Genomic DNA, 21,523 nt, shown 5'->3' on the forward strand with positions numbered 1-21,523 from the left:
ACCAAAAGATGTATTTGTACACTAAAATATTCAGTCATTTGCAAAGAAGCCATTTTCAGGCAGATTTTAATTTGAAAATGTGTAGGTGGCCACACATTCTGCTGTTACATATAGACAACCATTTCTTACTGTGGGCTCAATATTATAGTATTTAAGATGATAAATAATGAGTTCCAGCACCATATGTTGAAACCAAGATATTGGCTATGTAGATGTTGGTAAGCAAATGCATCTTCTAATAAATAATAGTGGCAAACCCAGATGGATGTCTTGTTCATTTTAGAAAAAAAGAACAAAAAACAGGATTTCAGTTCTCCTACCATACCTGTAAACACATGTATGCGATTTGATTCACAAACCCAAATAATCAATGTCCATCAATAACCCCTCAGTGCCTCCTACAATTTTAAGAATAGATCTAAGGACTCTATAACAAAAAAAGGGGAAATGTTCTTTGTGCAAATACTGGTGAACACAAAGGAAGGCTTATGCCACCTCTGCAACTGTTACAAATGGTAATATCATAGATTTTATGGGCTTTCTATTTCTTATAGATGATATAGCTAATTAGCAAAAGATTATCTTTTCAAGGAAACTAGCAGATTATAATTAATATAAGAAAAAATTCTCAAAAGTTCTTGAGAGCCACAGAATTGGACCACACTGAATATCAAAATTCCGGTTTGTTCTCTATTAACTGTTAAAAAAGAACCTCTACACTAGGACAACTATTCTTCTACAGAGCTGCTGGAATGAAATCAATCACGGGACCATAGCTGTGAAACCTGGCAAAGAGTTCTACAGAGAATGCTGATAACCACAGTCTATCTGTGTTACAAAGCAACTAGACCCACCCTGTTGGCCTAAGGCCTGGAGCAGTTTCCTTCATTTCCCAACAGACCTCTCCCATTAGCAGCAAGTTGTAAGGTTGCCATGCCTGGGGGCAACCTCAATAGTAATTTGAAAGTGAAGGTTGATGTGGCTAGAATGGGGAGAATTTTTGAGGGGAAGCTTGAGGGGAAAAGATGATTGAAAGGAAAAAAAGAAATGGAAGGAAATACTTTCAAAACTGATTAAATATAGCCAAGAAAAGAATCATCAGCAACAGTGGAGGAGAAAAGTGAATTAAAAGAACTGGACGGAGAAGAACGGAAAAACTTGAAAGAGACATGTTAGTAAGGATTTGTTCTTAACAGAAAGTCTATATAAAAGAGTATCAATTCTGTCATTCATTTGCCTTCGCTCTTTGGTTTGTTGCTGCCAAGGTTTTTGAGTGTTCCAAAACAGGATATTCATTTTATTTGGAAGTGGCTTGGACATTCCTCTAAAAAAGAAGGAAGCGTGGCAGAAAAAGGAAACACACTTCACACATTTCTGCTCTGAGGAGACAGAAGAAGAGTGTTTTTGACCTTTTCTTGAACCATGACGTTTCTTAAAACGCAGAATGTAATGTACTTTTTGGCATTAAACTACTCCACTGCTTTGCTCAGCACCGGCGGATTTACAGCGTAATAAAGACAGTGTAATCAGTTCAAAATGAATCCATTTTTCAAGCCTTGATCCTTTTTGGAATTTAAGTTGATATACGCAGACAAGTTTAGCAACAAGTTGGCTTCCTGAGAGTCAGGCAACCAGACTGACCCCTTATTTTACTGAAATTTACTCCAGATCAACAGTATTAAAAGTATTAGGTTAGAAATAAAAGCAAAAGCAGTTAAAACCAGTAAAATCCAAGGCCACACCTGAGGAGCAATGATTTATCATCTTCAGTGACAAGCCATTTACACTTATATTTAAAGGATTTCTAGTCTTTTCAGATCAAATGTATACAGGAATTATGCATGTAAATATTAGCTTGAAAAAAAATAAATTTAAAGAAAATATCTATTGCCAGAAAAAGATATAGGAGCCAAATGCACAGTGATTCAAAAACAAACATTGTAGATATGTAGCACTGATTAGACTGTGTTACACAGACTTTTCCTGGACGGTTACAAAAATAAAGTCCATCCATCTGTCAAAACAACTGCTCCATGCATGAAAATTAAAACAGTGTTTTTAACTAACTTCCGATAATTATGCTTTCTACAAAAGAATATAATTTACCTCCAATTCCAATTACCTCCTTGCATTCTCTTAAATTATGGATAGAACCGTGAAATTTTATTCTAAATAAGGAAGGGGGAAAAAAAGGAAAGAATACTGTGAACATGAGCAATCTCTATTCAAATATATTCAGTTCATAATTAAATCAAACAACTTGCTCTGGTTCAAATATAAATCAGCCCCAAATGAATGGGTATAGAACTGTATTGCCTCGGGTCAGTGTGAATTCATCTAGAAAGAAAAAACAAAGTTTCTATCCTACCAGTATTTAATGTAGAAATATTTTAATGTTAAATCTAGCAGCTGGAAAAGCAAAGGAAACCCTTTCTATCATGATGGGTGGAGACATTTCTGCATGAAAATCCATTAATAAGCTTAATTCCTGAAGTTAATCTGTTGACTCTCTTTTTCTTTGGTCAATTTATTTGGCAAGCTAGATGAATACTCCAGTCTTCGTGCCAAAGCAGTAATCCATGAGATTGTTCCTGTCACTCACTTTATCCATCCCTCTATTTAAGTCATTCCATCCTTATCTGACAATAATGTTTTGTCCTTTTTTCTCTTTACATTGTGCTGTTACAGCTGTGATCCGATTATCCATAATCTTGTCTTCTTAATACTTTAGCATTCACTAAAAATATTAGAGCTCTCTACTTCAAAGAGGGAGATCCAATAAAAACAACATAAAAACATGTTCTAATTATCATATTACCCATCATATTTTAAATCTATGACCTGGAATTTTTTAATATCCAGATTTTAAAACAGTGAATAGTTTGTTCTGTCCATTTTGGAGTCATTTTTGCCTTCGCTATTTAAAAGAATGACTGCATAATCAGACCAATTGACCTTTTTATCTTAATGCTCTTTTTATTAACTTCAGAAATTAAAAAAAAATGCTCCATTCAACTAAGACAACCAAGTTAGTGTTATATCATAGCTAATTATTGAAGTATGTAAACATATTCGTATTGATTTAACTAAATCAATATTAAATCTATGGCAATTAAAAATTAAATTTGAAAGTGGCTCAAATGCTATGATCAACAAAGGAAGACTCTCTGTAAAAGGTCTAAAGTCACTAGAAATTTAAAATATGATGCTCATTTCAGTTTGGTACTCAAATTTTATTTTATTTTCCCCTCTGGATTGGATATTTATTTTGAAGTTCTAGAAATGCTGCTTAAGATTCTATAAACATTTTTCTTTCAAATTACTTGAAACTTTCAAATTTGGTCAAAAGACTTATACACATTGGCACTGTAGACATGATATTAGCAAAAGCTGACCAATGTCATTTTCTTCTAATATGTAAAGGAGCTCTGAACAACTTTACTTTGAAATTCCATGTGGACCAGAGTAGTGTATAATATTTATATGTAGATTTTTTTGTTGTACCATCAATGTAATTAGTCATCCCATGAGTGTCATTCATTGCTATGTAATTGTCATACATTATGCATACCTAGCGTAAGTTTTCTTTATCTTATATTCTAATGAATGCAGACAACTATAAAAATATTATGTGGAATCTACCTACATATGTTTTCTGTGATGCCAGGAAGCTTTCAAGTCATCACAATCCTTTCTCTGCTTTCAAAGTGATATTCTTGTGGTTTCCAATTTTAACAAGGTACCGAGTACTTAGTGCTCACACCTTAAAGCCAGAAAGTCATTGATTCAAGTGGGAAGTTACATGGAAAACATTAATTGTAGACAAGACAGTTTTGCATATTTAGTTCAAACATAATATGCCTTTATCATAACAGAATCCATTACCCAAATAGGGGAGATGAACTGCATCTTTAATCACATAAGAGAAAGGAGGCTAAGAAACAAAGCTTAGATTTTTGAAGAAGGTTGATGTCACCTGTAACCACCTCCCTTCTTACCATCTGCATTGTTTAATACCAAAATTAAAAGTAGATTTCCTTAATGTCCAAAGTACTAAAGGCATTATATAATAAATAATAAAAAGTGTTCTTATCACATATCTTTTCATGAATGGAAACATTATCCAGGTTTAGCACTTGTGCCATGGATATGGATATATCTGATTTACTCAAACATAAGCACCTACAGGATATTTTACATATTTACTCTTTCTTCTTTTTTTAGGAGCCTAAAGTTCATGTGCTTTATAAAAATCTTACAAAGTAAACCATTAAGGAAAAAAAAAAGAATTTTTACAATATAAAAACTGTGGAAATTAAGTCAAATGCCGACAGCTAATGAATTTTTAAAAGCACAGTTAAAAACACTGTTATGAGCTGAATTACTTCTTCTTAAAATTTATTCTTGGAAGTCCTAATGCCAAGTACCCCAGAATGTGTCTGGAGATAGGACCTTGAAAAAGTAACTAAGTTAAAATCAACCTCTTAGGTAGGGTCGTCCTTATTCCAATCTGCCTGGTGCTCTTAGAGGAAAAAATTTGCACACATAAAGAGAGCAGGCATCAGAGCACAGAGGGATGGCCACATGAAGAGCCTGGTGATCTGCAAGCCAAGGACGCTTCAGAGGACACCAACCTTGCTGACACAGTGATCTCTTACTTCTAGCCTCTGTAACTATGACAAAATAAGTTTTTATTGTTGAAATTGCTCAGTCTGGATCTTTATTATGGCAACCCTAAAAAAATAGTGTGAACATTATCGAAAGAGTGGTTATTGAAGGACACATGCTGCTTAGTTTATTGTTGCTTAAAATATCATTTTGTCCAAACAGAACATATATAGTGTCATAATTTTGTTGCCAGTTAGCCAAATTGTAGCCTTCTGCTTTGTATAGAATTAGACACTAAAGAGGAAATTTCACACATTTAATTTGTTCTGGCATATTTCACCAAATATTCCTTCAAATGCTATCTTTATATATTAATCTTCCTAAAGATAGATGCATACATACATACATGTGTATATGTGTGTATGCATATGAATATGTATATATGTGTTTGTATACACACACATATATACATATATATATTAACTAGTAGAAATAATTTCTGAATGTAATTAAAATATGGAACTTTGAAGACTTAAATTTTATTTGCATTTATTAGTATTGAGTGAAAATGTTAGTCAAGTATTTACATATGAAATAGATTCTCATCTTTGTGTAGCTTACTGGCAAGGAAGGGCTACAAGTTTCTTCTTTAGATCACTCAAGCTGAAGCAAAAGAGGTTGGAGGCTGGAAGTAGTAGATTACACATACTAATTCTAGTTTGTCCTTGTCCCACTTCACATCTAGCTTTTCTTCCCTAATGCCAACTCTTGCTTCCTATAGTAGCTTCAAGCCCACATGTATCAAATGAAATAGCCTTCATAGATTTCGTCACCACTTCTCACAATTGTACAAGGTCTCATCCTCATGATAAACAAGTTCTGGCCTTTGATCAAACCTTAATCAATGGATATATCTTGCTACAATAGAATACCTATTATAATATGTAGTGTAAGGGAATATGAACTTAGCTTATTTAAAACACACATACATATATACAGATATAGACTATATTTAATACCACATGTAACATATAGTAGAGTGAAAGTGTATTCAGTATTTTTAGCACAGAATTTCAATAACAGTAATGAGAAGCTTTAAGAATATTCTGCTCTGAGCTGGGGGTGGGGCGGAGCATGCCTGTAATCCCAGCGACTAGGGAGACTGAAGCAGGAGAATTGCAAGTTCACGACCAGCCTCAGCAAATCAGTGAGGCCTAAGGTCTTGTCTGAAAATAAAACATAAAAAAAGAGCTTGGGATATGGTTCTGTGGTTAAGTGACCCTGAGTTTAATCTCCAGTATAACAAACGACAAACAAACAAACAAAAACAACAAAGAATATTCTGCTCTTAAAACACAAAAATTAAAATGAACTAAATATTCTTAGTCCCTGGAAATATTGTCAAGTTTTTAGAGGTACCAAAATTTTTTAATTCCATTGTCCTTACCATCTCTAAAAAAGCAGTAAATAGATATATATTAAAATTAAAGGATTCAAAACAGGAATGTTTTATGATCATCTGGGAACATGAGAGAGATGATATTTTACCGATAGTCTTTTGAATGAATCAAAGAAAAACAGTGCAAAGTTGACCACAATCTTAGTCGTCTTGAGACCAAGTATTACATCTCTAAGGTGAATATTCCCAGAGTCAGTTTCGATCTATGACAGAATGGTCAGTGTACCCTCAGAAGTAATTAGAAATCCATGCATGAAGATTATCAAGCATGTAAAGAAGAGGAATAAGAGTGGTGGTTTTAGAAGCTACACATCAGTGGGACTTAGAAGCACTTGTTTTCTATGAAGTTAGAGACATTAGCCAAAACCCTTTTCTCAGAGGAACTATCCAAATTATACTAGAGAGCCTCACAGATATAAAATGCTTACTATATTCTAAAAGTATGTACCCTGATGATGGGTGAATTATGGTATCCAATCAAGTCCAAATAACTTGCTAACCAATGCCAAATACTTGACCTTAATTTCAGCCATTTAAGAGTGCAATTGAAATTTCTAATCAAAAGGGAACACAAGTCAAAAATCTTCAAACCTCTTGAAAACATCTATTTCAAATGCTAGCTTTACTTTTCAAGTAAAGAATTTAAGTATTTTTAAATTGTCATTGTAAATAAAGCATAATTACAAAATATTAAGTTTATGTAACTATTATAATAATTACATCTCATTTTGCATTAGTAAAACATAGGACTAAAATATAGTGTCTGAAATGAGTTTAATGGCAAAGTTTCATTTGCCATGCATCTTAGCTACCTAACACTCAAAACTGGTGCATTTACTTATTTTCACAAGAAGTATATGTCTTTAACCAAATATTAGTCACTTAAATCAGCTTATAGAGGAAAGGGCATTGAGAACAATATCAGATATGTAGTAAGCTCTCAGTTTTAGCCATCATAATTATTACCTCTGAATACTGAATTTAAACTGTAAGAACCTGACATTTGCTCCCAAAGAGAAATGCACTTACACAAGGCATAGGAATGTAAAAATCTGTACTTATTTCTGTGACATTCAATAAGACAAAGTTTTGCTGCCTGTCATCAAGTCAGTTATCTGTATAATTTAAGTATCATCAAATTTCATCATGGAAACATTTAAAAATGAATAAACTGACCATAACCTTTCATTTCTGATATCATCTAGAATGCCTACAAAATTTATACAATTAATATTGTCAAGAACTGTAAAGGGTCTGCAAATTTACCCTATTTGTAAGATAATAGAGTTAGTCTGCCATGGTTTCACAGATACTGGCAAAAGATATGTGGCTCCTGAGCCAAAGATAAAGAACTTCATTACTCACAGAAATAGCAGTAGCCAGGATATCAGCATTTGCTGTGCAATTCCCAATGGGCACTGAGGAGAGGGCCAGATGACATCTGCATATGCAGTGAGCTGCATTATAGAAGAGGAACCATGGTTGAGCAAACCTGATTATTTTTAAATGGGAATGGCATGCTGGCTTTTAGATCTTGAGGGAGATATTGTGTTCTCTGTACTGAACAGTAAGCATACCTGCCCTTTGCTCCTGAGGAAGACACTATCTTTATTTCCCAAGATGATTTGAAGAGCAGCTTTTTGCTTCAGAGGGAGACATAGTTTTCCAATGTTCCTAATTGTATAATCATCCTTAAAAAACAGTCTGTAACCAAGGCAGTCACTTCTCATAAGATGTGGGAAAGTGTGAGACAACTATACATAAGAATTTTGAGGTTTAAGGAAACCTTAGTATTTTTGCAGACACCCATATTAGAAGGCAGTTCTAACTAATCATTTAATACATTTTTTATGACCTAAGGTGCCTAAAATAAAATAAAAAATGAAGTGGATGTTAACTTTGACCTTTGAAAAAGTAATTGAAATTGAAGTGTTGGCATGTGCAGTTTGGAATGTACTGCAATTTAAGATGTGCATGTGTAGCTTCAAATTCTCAATTGGATTACTTGATAAATATTAGTGCTGCTGAGGTCCTGCAATTTGATCTGTGATAAACTGGATAGACATGTTAAAATATATCATAGCATCAAAACATGTATAACAGCTGAGAAAAAAAAAACATAAATCCTGTGGAATTTCCAAAAAAGTCCTAAAGTTCAGGTGCATGATACTACACTTTGAAATGTATCCAGGAATAGGAATGTTATGAGAATCTGCTTTTTTTTGGGTTCCTCTCAGATGGTTGAAATTTTGATTTCCAATGATGTTCAAAATATTTCTAGCAGTCATACGGTTGCCATTTGGTTTTATTGAAACTTAGTGCAAAGAGAGATGGTTTAGTAGGATAAACAAAGAGGATTCAGAGAGCTATTGATTCAAAACAGATTCTTTTACCAGCTTAGCATGAATTCAGTTTTCATTTGCAAAACAGGGTCAAGAAGTTAATCCATCAATAGAAATGTTATTGTGAATAACTAAGTGGATTTTATGCCCTAGGAACATATCAAAAATGAGAGTAAAGGTGGAGAGCAGCAGTCAGATTTAAATATATGGGTTGCATTTATCTCATTATTCAGGATTTCTTTCCAATAGTATTACATATTACATATTTTTTCAAGTAAATCTTAAGAAAAAGAAATGGAAAAGTTCATGAGCATTTTATTCTTCTAATAATAGAAATGCTACAGCAATATTAATGTTTAGAACATACAACACCAGGAAAATAAAGGCATATTAATAGGGTATGTTTTCTATCCTGTATATTCACTGCAAAAGAAAAAAATATGTTTAGATTACTGTTGTTTAAAATGTCATTTCCAGTATACACACATCTACACACACGTCTCTGAATATTTGTGTGACTATGTATACATATATACACACATACATAATAATAAAAAAATGAATGTCATATATGTTATTTATTTTGTGCATTTGTATGTGTGTGCACCATATATATGTGTTTCAAGCTGCAGAAATCATGTCACCACAAAGTTCATTCTTTATGAATAGTTGCCCCAATTGCAGCTGTTGACTTAATGTTGCCCCAATTGCAGTTGCTGACATATGTTTAATGCAAAACTGAGTATGGGTTGGACCTTCCCAGATGGATGGAAGAATGAGAAAAGGGAACACTTTTACATATGATACTGTATGCAGTTACACAGGGACTATGTAGTTTCAGTCCAGTGGCCTGTCCCCACTTCCTCATGACCATGCAATCCTTGTATATGAATAAAACATTCCCTTAACCAAATCTGAGAAAAACTAATTCCCAAGGTAGATAACATTAGCTGGTGTCTTTGCCCAACTTTTCCTGTTGTATCCTTGTTTTAAATTGAGTGCTGAGAAGATACCACTTTCCCTAGAATGATTTATTGAAAGGCACTTTATTTCCAAAGGAATTTTTGAAGAAACAGCAGGTAAGTGATAAACCCATACTTTAGAAACCAGAGAGAGCACACAAGGAGGTTGTTACTTCACTTTTCTACGAATGTTCAGGTCGGTTCTTATTTTGATTATGATTCTATTTTGGAGTCTCAATGGCTGGAAAACCCACTCAAGCCTCATTCTTGTGGTTTCCAGCATCACAAGGGCTCTTTGAAAGGAATTATTATCCATAAATCCCAGCTGACTGGTATTTACTCAAGATGCAGTGCAGAATTCCCATCAAACTGTCTGTCACTTCACAGGTGTTGAATGAAAAAAGTTCTTTCCCCTTAATCTATCTTTCAAATTGTTTATATAAATTATTGTTAAAATATTAGTGATATTTACCTTCTATGTTTATTAAAGAAAAATTCTATGAATCCCAGGAAGTCATGTGTTAGTAAAATCATATGTAAAGAAAGAAAGAGGAAAAAAAATGCATCTGTAAATGAAAGTCAAAGAGCAACCAAAGAATGCCATGCATCTTATTTTGAATGCAATGACTATATAAATCAAGGTAATACTTAAATGACGTTGCCTTGTAACTAAAGTGAACTTCAATCAAATGTATTCTAAATGCAAAAAATATATATTCAATAATATGGAAATGAAAAGCAGTATTAAGGGATCAAAAAGAGTTACCAAAAATAGTATATAGAAATATAATTGTTAATTAGAACTAGATGAAAATACATTTTTTGAAATAAAATATGTCAAAACTATTTTGTTTTCATTTCATTAAATAAGTATTATGAAGAGAATTCAAAATGCACAATTGAACTTATTTAATGCAGAATGTATAAGAATACCAAAAAGCACACATATTTTATAATGCTAATTAGTTTACATTTGAAAAGATTACTTAGGGTAATCATATGATTGAACATGTAAAAAATAATCTCTTTCAAACCACTTATCTCTACTGTAGAGTATGTCATATGCCATACTCTACAGTAGAGATAAGTTTTTTGAGAATCTTTGTAATAAGATGCTATGACATGCCCAGCTCACTCTAGTGCATACCTGTAATCCCAGGAGCTCTGGAGGCTGAGGCAGGAGCATAGCGAGTCCAAAGCCAGCCTCAGCAAAAGCTAGGCGCAAAGCAACTCAGTGAGAACTTTTCTCTAAATAAAATACAAAATAGGGCTGGGGATGTGGCCCAGTGATTGAGTATCCCTGAGTTCAATCCCCCTTAAAAAGATGGTATGACATGATCAGGTGTCACTTATGCAATGTATCAGATTTACTAAACTCCATGTGTCTTAGTTCCTTTTGATTTAGTTCCCTAAAATCTATAGGCATTTTCAATAAGCCTGGAAAATACAGTAAAGTTGTCCTTCTTTTTAGAGAAGAAATTTCTAAATTCACGATTATGTTAACTGTGGGGCACTGTGAGATCGTGAGTTTATTACAGCTGCTGAAATTTCATCAATAATGTTTTTAATTAAACTTTGTGCACATAACTCTATCACATACCAATAACACTAATTGTTAGTAATTTATCATTGATATTATTAATAGTTAATATCACAGTCTTGAAATAATTTCACTCGTATTTCTTTTATAAGAACTCTGAGAGCTGGTTATTATTAATATCACACTTTTGATGATACACAAAGGGAAGATATCTGTTCAGTTTTGTATCATATATCATGTAATAGGCACATTCAAATAAAAATATTCCAGCTAACAATAAAAACAACACAAGGGCACAGGAAGTGTGCCTAGTTTTTTATCCTAACTTCTACCATAATACTCAAAATGTTACAACACCTTTTAATGAAATGCTAATTTTGAATTATTTTATTTCCCAATCAAGAATATGGGGGTAACTATACCCACCTCATAAAACTGTTGTTAAAATAACATCTGCAAAATCCTTTGTAAATTACTGTAGTGCTTGGTACCAGAAAGCATCTTAATTTTCTCAGTAATTTTCTCCTTATCTTTTATACATTAATAAAAATCTAGAAGTCTGCATTTTTTAAAAATAACAACTAAATTATAAAGGTAAGATAATCATTTCTATTCATCCTCAGTTATTGTACTGAAAAATTTCAATGAAATTTATTAATGATAAGTATGGCATTTTAATGCTAGTAAGTTTTTATTTACAGAGTTATGCATTTTTACCTTACATTTATGAAGTGTTTTTGTTCCTAATAATTAGTACAATACCTATTAAAACTTGTTCTCATAGTCATATAATATATCTTGTTCTATTTAATGGATGGGAAATTTAAGCCCAAAGAAAGTTAAAATAATTTCTCAGGACATTTAATGAGTCAGAAAGAGTACTGCAGTACAATTCTCGGAATTTCTGGACTCCTACTTCTTTGTTTTTTTCTGAGTAGAAAAAAGTCCTTTACAAAAGTCTCAACATATGCATCAATTTTGGAAAGTAAAAGTTTGAAAAAAAATTTTTTTTTGGTCTACATGAATGATCAAGGTATGGAGTGACTTACATTGGTTGACTCTCACTGATCTAACTCTAGTCAGGCTCCCCTAAACTGTTTTCTGTAGGGTTTCTGAATTCATCTCTGCTTAGTTTTGATTTTAGCAAGAATCCTGCTGGTTAATTTAGAAAAAGTCCCCCTCTGTTGATATCTGATCAAATTCACCATTGGCATTACCCAACCCGGTCTGCCTTTAGCAATAATCTTGTCAAATCAGTTTAGCCAGAATTCCCCTTACTCCTGAAGTTTCCTCCCAGTAATTTTCCATCCACTGACCCCACCCTGCTTCATGACTGCACTGCCTATCTTTGTATTCTGCCTATTTTTGTATTCAGATTGGAGTCCATTTTTACTCTCAACCTACAAAATTTCACTACAGCAGACCTGAAAAAAGGCTGCTTTACTATTTTAAATTAACATCATGAATCATTTTTAACATATACTTAGATTTAATATATAATTTTCAAGGATGACTTTCCCATATTTGTTAACATTTAGGTGGATCAAGGATGGGGACTACCTATGCTTTTTGCTCCTTAACCTACTTTAAGTCACCAGTGGCCAACATTGCTAATAAATTGAGGCATTATTTTCCTATGAACTCAGATCCTCCCTTTACATCATTCAAAATCTAAATATCAATTTAGGCAGCTGCTACAAATCAGTCAAGTTGTCCCTTGATAATAATAATATATCTATACAAAACGGAGGTCGGTGTTTCTTTAGGCAACACACAGTATAAGTTCCTTCTAAATGCTAATGCTTTAAAATAGACAAAACTTTAAAACTTATTTCTTTGTGTTTTAGACATTCCAAAGGATTGATAAAAATAATTCTAAAAAATTATATTTTTCCATTTCTGTAATTTATTTTAATCCATTGAAGTGATTATAACTATTTTCCATGATTTGTGTAGACACTTGGCTAAAGCCCAAGTCAGTGCCCATTTAATTTTACTAACAAAGCTTACCTTTTTACAATGGTAAAACCATCATAGGGGTTGCATATTATTCACCTTTGGCTCTACAGTGTCCAGGAAAAGGCCATTTTGTATGTAAATATTTGTATGTAAATATTGTATGTAAAAAAGTTACATACAATACTTATTTATAAATCAATATTTATTGTAAAAATGAGAGGAAGAAAGAAAAAGAATGGAACACAAAGAAAAAGGGGTAACTAAATCATGATAATTCAGATGTGGAAACAATATCATTTAAGATAAATTATAGAATAACTAACATATGTGAATCAACCTGCAGAAAGAAGTTAACTTATTTAATATAAGTATATCTGCTAAAATTACATTTTACTAGTATCCTTGACATATATAAATCATCAAAGGGACAGTAGTTTTCTTTACTGAGGAATGTTTTTATTATTACTCATTTTCTTCCCAAAACTATCAATGCTTCCCAAATTGAATAGTATTCTTTTATTCCTTGAGTGATTAAGCCCATAAGTACAGTATGATATTTAATAGAACACAGAACAAAAATAGAGTAATACATTACTTAAGAAATTAATGATTTAGTAGATTAATGCTTACCAGGATGTCTTTCCCAGCCCACTTGCATTCATCTCTTCGGGTATAAGATACTGGCCACACAATCTAAGGATAGAGAAGAAACATTATTTTGTGCCAATTAAGTTCTCTGAGAGATCTAACATTGCATAATATTTTGGATGAGGTTGGGGGAGCTAAGGTAAAGAAATTTCCACAAAACATTATGTGACAGGAAATTTTCAGTTTAGACATTCTAATATCAGTTAATTGGTTAATCATTTTCTGTCTACCCATTACCTTTGTTGTTCATGAAAGTTGAATAAGACAAATGAATGCAGTCAATACAGTTGAACAGTACACAGTGGAAAGAATGGTCTCACAGACTGGGAGAGTAAGAAAATCCTGGAGATGTGAGAATCTACAGAAGAGGTAAAAATCAACACAGAATATGGCACATACTCCTCTAAATCGGTCAGTATTTATCAGGAAATAGTGATTTTAAAATTTTAACACTGGGGTGCCCTGGATCTATTGCTTTGATCCAAATCTCAGGATGACATGCTAGAATGAGAATTCAAAGTGTGTGAAATCCCATTTTACAAAGGAATCTTTTTCTTCTTCTTTTTCTTTTGGAAAGAGAAAATGTTTAAGAGTAGAACTGTATATTTTTGGAATATGAAGTTGGAACTGTAAAAGAAAAAAAATTACAATCCCACTATGGGCTAAAGTTAGACTAGTTGAGGAATAATTGTATTTTCATCTCTAATATTTGCTTTTTATCTGTTCAAAGTTTACCTATTTTGTAAATATGGTCACAGTGGTAGATGAACCAAATGTTACTGGTAACTTGGACAGTTGGATATATTTTTCTCCATGATAATAACCCGAATGCACTCATCTAAATTTTAATATAGAATTTTCCAGATCCCCTGAGTAATTCCGGTGAATCTATATTGGGCAGAACAATTTAATATTCTCTTATTCATCTTTCTCTTCTAGTAATATTAGTGAATTTCAAAGAAAAAAAATGTCATATGTAAAAGAAAAATCCAGAGACAGTGGCAGTTAATCATTCATGTCTGCTGGAAAGCTTTTAGCCTCAAAATGACTGATTACCATTCATTTGGAAACCTCCAGATAATTCAATTTATATGGTCACACACATGGGCAAAGGTTGTGATATTCAATCTGGGGAATTAAAAACCAAAATACAACACATTTATAAGCAAGAATTTGGGCCATATTGAAACAGAACATGATGACTTGATAAACACATTTCAGTAACATGAAACAAATATAAAAAGCCTAGAAATTATTGAGTATGCATTCATTTTTACCATTAAGCTTTTAATTTGCATATTCTTTTTATGTACTTTTCACATATGTCTGCATGTCTAAATTAAAACTGTCATCTGACTTGTTCTACAAGATTTTTACAAAGTAGTCATAATAAAAATATTCAGGAACAGTAAATGTATCATCCTTACAATTAGCATTTTTCTGACTCCTGAAATTCTAGAGTGTTTGCTGAACAGTCCCATTCCACAGTTCTAATCTTCACATTGGCTCTGCAGAGGTTAGATGATCTCTTCTTACAGTTTACACGGAGGAGATAAAATATAAATTTCTCTAGGGTACAACAGTAATATTATATCGGAGCTGTTTTTTGACAGATTTACTTTCCAGATAAATTATGTTAAAATCACAGATTATTAAACATATATATGTTTATATATGCAAATATATGTATTTATTTAAAAAGACAATCTGTTTTCTCATAATTCCTAGCTTTTGAGTGTTTGTTATTGAGATAATACAGATAATAAGATAATATTTTGTGATTTCACTGTTATGTCAAATATTAATAAAATAATTTTCATATTCATGCTATGTTCTTTTTGTTCCTTTGCTCCTAAACTTTTAATTTACCTAACATTGTCTAAATTTCTTACCCTTCTAATCAGAATGTTTTATGATATATTTTGCAGTTGTTCTTATTTTTTTTATGATTCCATGCTTCTATTCATGTCAATCTTTACTCATGATTTTTTTCTTTCTTCTTTTTTCAGTGTTTGAGATTGATCTCCAGAGTCTCATGTATGCCAACCAAGTCCTCTACCACCAAGTTCCAACCTCTACCCCCTTACTTATGATCTTTAGTAAATATGTATGCCTTAGAGAGATTGTGCTTTTTACTAAGGTAAATAACTTCCATAGCTCTTCCAAAGCTGAGAATGTGTTTTTGCCTCTAAGAGGAGGGATTGGCCCAATATTTACATTTATGCTCACTCATCTTATCTTTACTATTACCTTGTAAAGTCATCAAGAAGAATTATTTATGACATGCATAGTCATAAATTTACTCTTATAAAGTTTATCACAAGAGTGAATGTTTACAAAAAAGTTGCTAAATATCTGTACATAGGTTTAACAAAGTATTTAAAAAAATAAATAAATAAACATACCAAACATAAATAAACAGATAAAAACACCTAAGTAAATTGAATTTATTCTTTTAAACAAAATATAAAAATAAAACAGATTATTAAAATTAATAATCTGTTTTAAATGGGTTGTTTTAAAACTAGAAAAATGTCTTCTCTTTTTAGTATAATATTTTTAAACTCAAGGGTAAGAATTATAAGAAAAATACTAAGATAATAAGCAATTCACTTAGTTTTAAATTAATTCATAACACATACATATTTATTACAATTCCAGTTGGTAGAAATTACTATAATATATATGATATATATTATATATATGTATATATAATATTTGTAATATGCATGCTAGGTGTACAAATGACTCTAGGATTTGTTTCAGTTATAAAATTGTACATTTTTATAACTTGGTACCTTTCAGTTTAGAAACATTTAATACAAAAGCCAAATTTAGAATATTTATCCAAATAAAAATGTTAAACACATGAAACATATAGTGTAAGGTGATCTGTGCTTATATACTATCCATCCATGTAATGTATATATTTATATATATCAGTTTTACAAAATAATAGAAACAATACTGACAAGTTTAACTGTTATAATTTCCTAAAATTAAAATGTCAGATTTTTCTTAATCATTCTATGTTTTGATTTCATTTCATAAAGAGCAATTTCTGTTTGATAATACAACAATAAAAAGTATTTTGTGAGATTTTTGAAAGATTAATGCAAACATTTTTATCATTTTGGAAAAACAAATGAATAGCAATTTTCTAAGATAATAGATAATCTTAAGTGTGTATTACTATCATCTGAGGAGGCTTAGAAATCAATCAACTTAAAAAATCAGAAAAAAAATGCCAAGAGTGATTTTTAAATGCCATATCATATGCCACACACACATTTGTGTGTGTGTATGTGTGTTTCTTTTTATAAAACTACATATAATGAGTTAAACCTCTTTATGAATATGATCAGAATATTAATGTTTGGGTAACAGAAGAAAATGGAACAGTCTTAGTTTAATGCTATTTATTAATGCTATTTATGAATAGTTACCTAACTCCTAATGAATTTCAAACTAAATTTATATTTTAATATAAGCCTCTATTTTGTACCAAAAGCAGCATTCTCCAATGAGATCATAAACTTTTTACAATTTAGGGACTTTTTGAAAGTTACTATCCAAACTGCTACAGTTTCTGAGTAGTCAAGGCACAAACTCTAAAGCCCTCCATGTTAAGAAGCAAAACCAATACACATTGATGCTGACATGTATACATTCCAAAAAGCATGTTGTGTTATGGTTCTCATGAAAAATATTTCATAAAGTCCTATGTTCCTAAGGGAAATAAGACCGCAAGAACTGACTACCTAAAAATAGTTAATTTAGAGTGTCACATGTAAATTTAATAGCATAATTTCTCCTAGATTATAAATCCATGCTTATTTTCAACCTGTATAGTTTATATATAAGACAAAAATACTAAAATCAGGATAAACTGGTTTCTTGCTGATGTATAAATGTTCACATTGGCAAAAATCTGACGTCTTGAAGATTGATCTTTTTCTTTATCTTTTTCTTTTTTTTAAGATTGATCTTCTAAATCGTTTTGTTTAAAATGCCAGATAGTTAATATCTTAGACTTTGCAGGTCAGATTATCTCTGTCACAACTACTCATCTGTGCTGTTTTAGCATGAAAGCAGATATAGAACATATGTAAACTAATGAGAATCCCTGTGTTCCAATAAAACTTTATTTTCAAACATGAGTGGCACATATAATTATGCATGTGAGAAATTGTTTGATGAATCTTGCATTTGCTGGTAATATAGAGAAATGTATAAATACATTACATATAAATAATGCATGAAATCAGTAATGATGTATTTTTAATCAGTTCAGTTATTTAATTTATTGCAGGAAAGTTATATAATTATTGTTGAATTAGCTAAAGTTAGTATTTTTATAATGATCTATACTTTCTTCATTGATGATGTTTATGACTTACTGCATCCATTGATTTGATATTGTCATTAATTTTTTTGCATCTAAAAAAATAAAATATTCATTTAAAACAGTTTTTTATAAGTTGTCATATTTAATAGCTAGAAAATTCTATATATCTTAAGATGTTTCACAAGAACTACAGTGTAAATATTAAAATGAAGATACCTTTTGAAAATCCTTGATATTAACCAGGTTGAATGAAAATATGTGATCCTTTGCTCCAACATACAGCCTACTCCGTTCCTCATCCAAAAGGAAGGTATGATAACTGGAGCTGTTGGCCAAGCCATTGAAAGTGATCACATTGTTGGATTCCAACATTTCTGCAAGGTAACAAAGCAAAAAATTGAGTGTTAATGTGAGATCCTACATGAGCAGAAGCTATTGGTACATGGTAATCTGACTACTGTCTGCTGTCAGGTTCAACCAGTGGCTATTCTTCATGGTATTAAGAAATATACAGAAACTAAACTTTTTACATTTCATTGAAATGTGGTCATGCTCATCAGTTTGCTGATTTCGTATTCAAGATGACACACTATTAGTACAAAGAGAGAGAAAGAAGTTGTCTACACAAGCTCATTTAGTGGAATCAATTCATAGGTAGTAATAGATCAGAATAGTCAATATTATATATAAACTTCCATAATTTTATGAAGACTTGCTTACATGGTTTTATTTGTTCCAAGTTAATAGATTGAAGAGTAAGTATAGGGGCCAACAGTGCAGAGGGAATGTGTGGAAAACATAAAACTTAATCTCCTAGGTTGTTTCAGATCTCTTTTTATTGAGATATTTTAATATGTCTTTTGGATCATTATGTCATTATTTTCACCATCTATATTTTTCAAAACTATTCCCTGAATTAATGCCTCAGGTTTTTCCAGTACATAGTAGGAACCCTTTATCAGAATTCATGAAATGTAGAATTTCTTTCAAAGAGAGAAAGTAACAATGCAGACCCTTTCTCTGTCCTAGCCCTATCCCCAGGAAACATGTGGTACATGTTTACATTCATGTGATACATTGCCTTGCTTTATCTCTCTCTCTTAATGGCTTCCCTCTTGTTATCAAAAATATGATTTCAATAGGGGTTAAAGTTCAAGAGAGGTTAAAATTCCTTAACTTAGTATTGGCAGTCAAGTCAAGCTCATTCCAATTTAGACCTAAGACCAGTGTTTCTTGGCTTCATGTCCTTTGTCAAGCAGGAAAACATACTTTGTAGTTGTACACTTTTTGGCCTCTGTGCCATTCCTTTTGACTCCTACAGTGACATGCTACCTGGACAAGATAATTCCTACTCTTAAAAGCTAGTACAAGTGTAACTTCCAAGAAATTTTCATAGAGCTTCTTGTTATAGCATGTTTGAATTAGTCTTACAACTTTACACACTGTCAATTACTGCAATTATTCATACAAATGACTTATCTGCCAGAATTAACACTTCCTCATGTCAGGAAACATATAATTAATAGCTCATCATTTACAACTTATTTGTTTCTTTTTTTCATATTATCAGGTCAACAATGAGTGCATAACTTTTTATCTACTAATCTATCTTACAGGCAATATTGCAAGAGCTGTAAACAAGTTGCTTAAAGATACATTTCTGATTTCTTCCTGAGATTTCTTTAGTATAATCTTGAGCTGACCTCACTCTCCTGTACTCTTCTCTCCCAAATAAAGGAATGAAAGAGAGAAGCAAAGAAAGAAAGGAACGAAAAAAAAGAATTTTATTCATATGAGTCATTGTTGAAATGAATAAGAGCTATTAGTCTCCAGAGAAAGAATATACTACATGATATTTGAATTTAAATGGCCTTCTTTTCACTAACATCCAAATAACTGAAAAAGATCAATACTACTCAGAGTTAATATGACTGAAATTTCAAGACTCTGTGTACAGATGGAAAGGCACTGCGCTAAAGGCAGGGGCTACATAATATGTTCAGGCATTGACTGGCCAGTTAAGAAGATTTATTTATCAAATAGCTGCCCTTCAAATTGTAAAACCTACAATTGAATCTAGTACTGGAGAAGCCAAATGATATGTAGCCAGGCAAACTTTAAAAAAAAAAATGTCAGCGCAGCCTAAATCAAGATATTTTCATAAAGATATTAAGAAATGAAAAGGGCAACTAAGATGCATGAGTGGATTTTAATAGAAATCACAATAAAACCACATATGAGAACTCTAATCATCAAGTAGACGTTAAAAAGAAATAACTACTACAGCAACAGTTTTGGGAGTCATCCCTCTATAAGCCCACACAGAAACATCATCACAGTACTGGTACCCTAGATGTGCACACCAATATGGTTTCCTTAAATGCTGGAGCCTCCATTTCTAGAAAATGAGATTAATAATTTATTCATAATATATCTTCCAAGAGATAATGTTAAGGTGACATGTAAAGGCCATATAATAATTTGCATAGTATATACTCAAAGGCTACCTGTTTATATAGTAAAGGGTAAATATGAATTGTGTTTGATCTTCTTGACCAGACAGGAAATTAGGGTCTAAGTGAAGTAGACTCAATACAATATCTTTTACTTACTTTACCAAAGGTGTTAGCATGTTAACATCAATAATTTTGTATAGTAAAAGGATAAATGGAGAGGGCTAGGATTGGGGCTCACTGGTAGAGTGCTTGCCTAGCATGCGTAAGGCACTGGGTTCGATTCTCAGCATCACATAAAAATCAATTACGAAAACAAAGGTCCATCAACAACTGAAAACAATGGAGATTTTGTTTGATCTATATCAATTCTAAATGTAATGATATATGTTGATGATAAATATAAGTGTAATATAATACTGAATATAATCTTTTTTGTTTGTTACTTTGTACAACTTCAATTCTAAAAAACAAAAAGAATCACTTTTTAATAGTATAATTTCAAACACTGAAAATACCTTTCCAATTGAAAAATGTTATAGACTGAATTTTTAAGTAAGTTTGGGCAGAATTATTGGTTTCTGTATATAGACAAATTAAATTTTGGATGGCTTATGTATGGAATCACATTAGAAACAAATTACACATTTTAAAATATTACTGCTGAACTATTTCACTAAAAAAAAAAAAGATAATACTTTCTGGTTAACAACTATTTTCCACTGCTTTCAAATGCTCTTAGTTTTATCTCTTCATTCCTTCTATTCTAACTTCAATCTAATCACAGGAACTTTCTGCACAGTTTTATAACTGAGACAGAAGTCTTTCTGAGACCCTCTTGGCAATGAGCAAGATAAACTCTGGATCCCTTCAATTATCTTACATTTTCTTGGGCAAAAATGCTTTGGTTAAAATCAGACATCTTTTCTCTAAATCTAGTTCTCATATTCCTCATTAATCTCTTTTCCCTATTTAAATTTGTGATTTTATTTTTCCTATGTGTAGACACGTTCAGCTGCAATCAACATTAAACGGCTTCAAGTTTGAAATGACTCTTAAAAATTTTAGGTATTTCTTTTGGGGTTCTGTTATTTAAACCTTGTGATGACATAAACTTGTGATGAAACTAAAATAAATATTCAGTAATATGAGATGCTGGTTAACATTCCTCTACCTTCTCAAAATTGCCTGTACTCATATCCAG

General features: G+C 31.8%; 1 protein-coding gene across 1 annotated transcript in view; it reads right to left on the reverse strand.

Moving 5' to 3' along the window:
• Positions 1-21,523, reverse strand: part of LOC144375095 (semaphorin-3A-like) — a 114,115-nt gene that overhangs the window by 46,851 nt on the left and 45,741 nt on the right. Inside the window, exons 2-3 of the mRNA XM_078038655.1 lie at positions 18,083-18,240; positions 13,501-13,563 (exon numbers count right to left, since the gene is read on the reverse strand). Of these exons, the coding sequence (XP_077894781.1) occupies positions 13,501-13,563; positions 18,083-18,240 (221 nt within the window). The remainder of the gene's footprint in view (positions 1-13,500; positions 13,564-18,082; positions 18,241-21,523) is intronic.

This window comes from Ictidomys tridecemlineatus, chromosome 2 (assembly GCF_052094955.1).
Source record: "Ictidomys tridecemlineatus isolate mIctTri1 chromosome 2, mIctTri1.hap1, whole genome shotgun sequence".
Lineage (NCBI taxonomy): Eukaryota > Metazoa > Chordata > Mammalia > Rodentia > Sciuridae > Ictidomys > Ictidomys tridecemlineatus.